Source organism: Daucus carota, chromosome 8 (assembly GCF_001625215.2).
Source record: "Daucus carota subsp. sativus chromosome 8, DH1 v3.0, whole genome shotgun sequence".
NCBI classification, from domain to species: domain Eukaryota; kingdom Viridiplantae; phylum Streptophyta; class Magnoliopsida; order Apiales; family Apiaceae; genus Daucus; species Daucus carota.
In genome coordinates, this window is record NC_030388.2 from 31,070,989 (window position 1) to 31,077,412 (window position 6,424).

Sequence of the window (6,424 nt, forward strand, 5' to 3'; positions counted from 1 at the left end):
ATACGTATGTTAGGAGCATACGTAATGCAACTCGAGTTTTTGATATATAAACAGGAGGTGCTACAGTATCATCCAGCGAAAATTTGATCTTAGGATTTTTCACGACATTCGTATGTTCTGTCCAGCTGAGAAGCTAAAAATTTCTCTTGTTTCATACAAAGTAGTAACATGGTAAAAACAGGAGAACTGCATCAACCCAAAGTTTGCATGGCAAAAGTAATTAAACACAAAAATAAAAATTATTTTTTTTGCACCCAGGCCCATGCTTAAGCCCATAGTGACTGTTGGGGTCAGACCAGAGCTTCTCGTGAGTATCGTATCATCTTTCCCAAGAAAAAATTGTGACATATCCACTGACCACTGTATATGTGAAAGACATTAGAGAACCCAATTTGTTCAAGAAAATTTTCAAGTGTAAGCCATGATGGTTGTGATGGGAATGAGCTTAACATGTGTAATGGACTTGATAGTAGCTGGGATTTCATTGATGATTGGGCTGGGCCTCTTTGCATTCATCACTTCTATACTTTGCTCAGCTGCTTTTGTTCACAATGTCAAGGATCTTTCTTGATTACCATTCATCATAACTAGGTAAAGCCCTTTTTCTTTTTAATTTTTGATTAATGAAAATTGATTCTTTTTGGGTTTTTAGTATAGTTTTGTTCATCAAAATTTTGTTTTGTTATCAATTTTAATGTTTGTTGTTTGTTGAGGCTTTTACGAGTCTTGAACCATCAACCTCTTGTTATCGAGAGAAGAGGAGTATCCATTAGACTACAATGCTAGGAACGCCTATTTAGTTATTTCTGGTTACGTTGTAGTATTTACTATGCAAATTTTTAGTAGCCATAGAGTGTGAGTTTCAGAGGAGAAACTCAATGTATGGTGCCTTGCAGGTAGCTTCCAATCGCGTAGTTTTTCTTTGAATAAAAGGGCACATTATTGACTTCTATCTCGCAATTGTCACCTGTTTTTCCATGGCCTGATTCAAGGCCACTGCAACATGAAGTCGCGATCATCTGAAGTCTATCTTTGTGGACGAAAGAGGCCTGATCAAACGACGTAGACATTGTATGTTAAATGTGCGCGGCTGACTTTGTATTATGGATGATTTGCATAAACAGAAGTGCCTAGGAGTTAGGATATTATGTTAGCACTGAGAACTGAGGATCATTGTGTTGTAACAATGCTGAAAATTCTCTGCATTACTGCAAAAGTTTCCTGATTTGAGGTGTTTTGATTATTTGTTTTCCTTCTTTGAATCAGTTATGAAACATACAACATCCTGTGGTTCATTTTCGAACTCTGATCTTGACTGCAGCAAATTCTTAAATCCAAATTGAGTGCTAGAAATGCTTACTATGGAGCATTACTTCACTCGTGGGAGCAAAACCGAACCAGACTGTTGAACTGAGGCGAATTCGGTTCGGTAGTGTAATTAGAAACAAAATTCGAGTTCGGCTGGTTTTTAAAATAATATTTTGGTCCGGATCGAATAGACTGAATATATAAATTTATGCTCATTATATTTTTTTATTTATCATAACTATAACTTTTCTCTTTTACTTAAAAAAGAAGAAGTTAGAGTTATGATACCGAATTTCTAAATTTAATTAAATTTATTTTTGGTGAAATGATTGTGATAATTTATATTAATAATGATGAATTTTAATTTAGTTATGATATAAGTTTTAAATTTTTTAATATATTTCAGTTCTTTTGGGCCAGACGTGTGTTTTGTCCGTTTTAGTCCTAATATAATTTCTCAATCCCAAAAGAATATAAATTTAATTTTTAAAGTCTATTTGATTCTGTCCGTTCTCGTCTAAAATACTAACAAAATATCAATTATTAGATAGGCCTTCTAGATGTGTTTGGGTTCCAATCTTCTGAAGAAATGTTCCAACTCAACTCTTTATTCAAAATCGGGCAACCAACGTCCAGAATATTTTTAGTTTTTTATAAAGTGAATAAATATTATCAGATTCAAAACACATGAAATTAGAGATTTGTAGGGATTTGCCATGTGATTAACAAATCATAAACATCAATATTTTATTTTGACACCTAACCTTCTGAAGTTCTGATCAAAGGTACGAAGTCAACCATTCTGATATAATGACTTTAATAATTTCATATATTTTATTTTTTAACCATGTGATTAACAAACCATAAACATTAGTATTGTTTTATTATTTCTATTTCAGATATTTTGAAATCCCAACGTCGCTCTTAATAATTACTGAGACCCTATCACTATTCTATTATTAAATTAATAATATAAAGATGATAGTGATGCATTTCAAAATATTCCAATTTATCATCTTAATACTGGTTCAAGTCTTGTGATGCAGGACTTATACCTAATTTTCGCTTATGGGAAATTTATTAAAATAGATATTAAATTATAATAATTATAAGTAGATTATTAGAGCAAATATTAAATTATAGTAATTACAAGTAAATTTAATTATTCCTTTTGACATTTTAGGCTTATACAAGAGTATCCGTTTTAATACTTTTCGAGTCAAACATGTGAGTTTCAGGACTTGTCGAGATGAGCCAGAGTCGAACCTAAGTGTACCGGGACAACTGATGATAAACTAATCTTTTGGACTATTCGTGTTTCAATTATTTAAGAAAAATATGTAATTTAAATCTAATTATTTAAGTAAAATATAATTTTTTGGACTATTCGTGTTCCAATTATTTAAGAAAAATATGTAATTTAAATCTAATTTTTATTTTTATTTTTTTGCCACAAAATCTAATTATTTAAGTAAAATATAATGGGGAATATCCAGGAATATCTGGATACATGTGTGTTGTATATATATTAGAATACAAAAACATGTAATCGTGTGTTAGTTAACCAATAGCCAGTCTGCAAAGGTGTGATCAAAGGAAGGTGTCAAACAGGCAGCCAAGACTGACCAGATCATTACAGAACACACATTGTGTGAAACTCAAACTATCAACTCTCCTGTCTTCAGATCTCAACTCAACTCATTAAGGTAACACATAGCCATGTATGTATATATAGTGACCCAGTTCTTGACTTTCATCCATCATAAACATACAAATTGGTTATCATCCTTTCTTTCAATTTATAGCCATTCTTCTTACTTTTTTACAGTAAGTATTCTTGCTTGAACAATTGATATGTAGGTGTGTCTTGATAGTGTTTTGTTTACTAATTTGATTATAAAGTTGTTTGCTTTTTCACATTTCTTGAAGGATCTTTCATTGTTAGGCCATTACAAATTTGCCCATTTGTGTAATTGTGGCTATTGATGATATGTTTACTGGTTTGATCATAAAGTTGTTTGCCTTTTCACAGTTTTTGGAGGATATATCCTTTGTTAAGCCATTGAAAATTTGCCCATTTGTGTAATCGTTGCTATTGATGATATGTTCACTAATTTGATGATAAAAAGTTGTGTGCTTTTCACATTTCTTGAAGGATATTTCATTAAAAAGCCATTACAAATCTGCCCATTTGTGTAATTGTGGCTACTGATGATATGTTTGCTAATTTGATCATAAAGTTGTTTGCTTTATCACATATTTTGAGGGATATTTCATTGAAAAGCCATTACAAATTTGCCCATTTGTGTAATTGTGGCTATAGATGATATGTTTGCTAATTTGATCATAAAGTTGTTTGCTTTTTTACATTTCTTGAAGGATATGTCATTGTTAAGCCATTACAAATTTGCCCATTTGTGTAATTGTGTTTGATCTGAATCTTTCACATTGAAACTTAATCTTGTTTGTAGAATTTAATGGGAACAACTGGAAATTTGGTTCATTTTTGGGGTAGGTGGGGTGGGTACTGGGTTAAAATAACCTTAGTTCCTTTTCTTGATCATTGTGTTGTGACTAGTCCTGTAATGGGTCATGTCTGTAGTTCCTATGACATTAATTTATATCCTTTTCTTCACTGATACATTTATACATGTGTGTATACAACTGCATTTAATTGTTTGCACCTTGATTATGCTTAACTTATATACTAGTTGTTTTCGATACATTTACCAATATGATTGGAAAGTTTTTTGCTTTAACACAATTCTTTCAAGTAATTGTCGTTATTAAGATTTTACAGATTGACCCACATGTGGAATTGTGTGTGATATTATTCTTCTTAACTGGAAACATAATTTTTTGTAAAATTAACTGGAAAGATCTCCCAACTCTAAGCATTGTTAGGGGAGTATTAATCCCAGTTCCTTTTTTTATGATTGTAGATAATCGTATTTATAAGTAACTATTTGCGTAATTTGAATTGCATATCCATTTCCTATGACGCAGCAAAAAACATAACAAAAGTATTGGGTCTATGCTGTGTTTACTGAATTCTACCTATATGCCTTTTTCTGCCCTGTTATAACTGTGAATTTCAATGTTAATTGTGTATGTTGAAATTTTATTTTTGTTTAACGATATATCATATATACCTCTCATCTTTACTGTTATTTTATTCGTAAAAGTGCAAATGTAGTTGACTGATTAAGTTTTTGTTCAGGAAAAATGACACCTCCCCCAACAAGAATCGGTCTCGCTGGCCTTGCTGTCATGGGCCAAAATCTTGCGCTCAACATTGCTGAGAAAGGGTTTCCTATTTCTGTTTACAATCGAACCACTTCAAAAGTTGATGAGACTGTTGAACGTGCCAAAAAGGAGGGAGACCTTCCTTTATACGGCTTCCATGATCCCGAAGCATTTGTGAACTCAATCCAGAAACCACGAGTCGTAATTATGCTTGTTAAGGCTGGTGCACCAGTTGATCAAACTATCAAAACTCTATCTGTGTACTTAGAAAAAGGAGATTGTATTATTGATGGTGGTAACGAGTGGTATGAGAATACCGAGAGGAGAGAGAAAGCTATGGCTGAAAAAGGTCTACTGTATCTTGGAATGGGAGTTTCAGGTGGTGAAGAGGGTGCTCGTAATGGGCCTTCTATGATGCCTGGAGGATCCTTTGAGGCTTACAAGAATATAGAAGATATCCTTCTGAAGGTGGCTGCTCAAGTCCCTGACAGTGGCCCTTGTGTTACATACATCGGCGAAGGAGGATCTGGTAATTTCGTGAAGATGGTTCACAATGGGATTGAATATGGTGATATGCAGCTGATCTCAGAAGCTTATGATGTATTAAAATCAGTTGGGAAGCTTTCTAATGAGGAACTGCATGAGGTTTTCTCAGAGTGGAACAAGGGGGAACTTCAGAGCTTCTTGATAGAGATTACAGCTGATATCTTTGGAATTAAGGATGACAAGGCAGATGGATATTTGGTCGATAAAGTTCTTGATAAAACAGGTATGAAGGGTACAGGTAAGTGGACTGTGCAGCAAGCTGCTGAGCTGTCTATTGCTGCTCCTACTATTGCCTCCTCTCTGGATTCAAGATTCCTCAGTGGGTTGAAGGATGAAAGGGTTGCAGCTGCAGAAGTCTTCAAATCAGGTGGAGTAGATGACATCCTTACTGACCAAACTGTGGATAAGAAGAAGCTGATCGATGATGTTAGACAAGCGCTTTATGCATCAAAAATATGTAGTTATGCTCAGGGAATGAATTTGATCCGTGCCAAGAGTATTGAAATGGGATGGGGCTTAACACTGGGGGAGCTTGCTAGGATATGGAAGGGTGGTTGCATTATCCGTGCCATATTTTTGGACCGAATTAAGAAAGCTTATGATAGAAATGCAGACCTTGCCAGTCTCCTCTTGGATCCAGAGTTTGCAAAGGAGATGATAGAGCGACAAGCAGCTTGGCGAAGAGTTGTTTGTGTTGCTATCAACTCTGGTGTTAGCACTCCCGGTATGTCTTCTAGTCTTGCTTACTTTGACACTTACAGGAGGGAAAGGCTGCCTGCTAACTTGGTTCAAGCTCAAAGAGATTACTTTGGTGCTCATACCTACGAGAGAACTGATATGCCAGGGGACTTTCACACTGAATGGTTCAAGATTGCCAGGAACTCAAAAAAATAATATCAAAAGGGCAGCCTTCCATTATACTTAATAATGTTTCATTGATAAATGAGACCATTGCATTCCACCCCATATCGTGATGTAAACTTATCTTGTTCATGTTGTGAAGTCCTCTGAGATCTGCTTTGCTTTTATTTTTCTTTTGTTACTGTTGTGTTAATCAGTTGGATGAGCTTGTACTCTGATAGTTACCTGGAACATGGAATTCTGTAATAGTCCTTACTTTCAATATGTAAGCTTTACATTTTACAGGTTCCATTCTGTTTGTCTATGATTAAGATCTGTGACTTTTAAACAGAAATTTGCCTTTGATGTTGCATGGCTTGGTGTTATCCGGGGGTGGCCCTGGCTATAGGCGAACAAGCCTCACCCCTAGAAACTATGCCATTGATCATATATTTGTCTTCTGGTATTTCAAATGTTTCCTCGA

General features: G+C 34.6%; 2 protein-coding genes across 3 annotated transcripts; both read left to right on the forward strand.

Moving 5' to 3' along the window:
* Positions 1–319: 319 nt before the first annotated feature.
* On the forward strand, positions 320–1,252 carry LOC108199367 (uncharacterized). The gene is made up of 2 exons (XM_064083542.1): positions 320–591; positions 897–1,252. Exon 1 carries the CDS (start codon positions 422–424, stop codon positions 569–571), a length of 150 nt encoding a protein of 49 aa, XP_063939612.1. The 5' UTR covers positions 320–421; the 3' UTR covers positions 572–591; positions 897–1,252.
* A 1,591-nt stretch (positions 1,253–2,843) lies between these two features.
* LOC108199365 (6-phosphogluconate dehydrogenase, decarboxylating 2) lies at positions 2,844–6,252 on the forward strand. 2 transcript variants are annotated; one of them, XM_017367149.2, is made up of 2 exons: positions 2,844–3,014; positions 4,529–6,252. In XM_017367149.2, the coding sequence occupies exon 2, from the start codon at positions 4,534–4,536 to the stop codon at positions 5,992–5,994; it is 1,461 nt and encodes a 486-aa protein (XP_017222638.1). In that variant the 5' UTR covers positions 2,844–3,014; positions 4,529–4,533; the 3' UTR covers positions 5,995–6,252. The 2 variants fall into 2 exon arrangements, with proteins under 2 accessions (XP_017222638.1, XP_017222639.1); XM_017367150.2 differs by having other exon boundaries at positions 2,856–3,135.
* Positions 6,253–6,424: the final 172 nt, after the last annotated feature.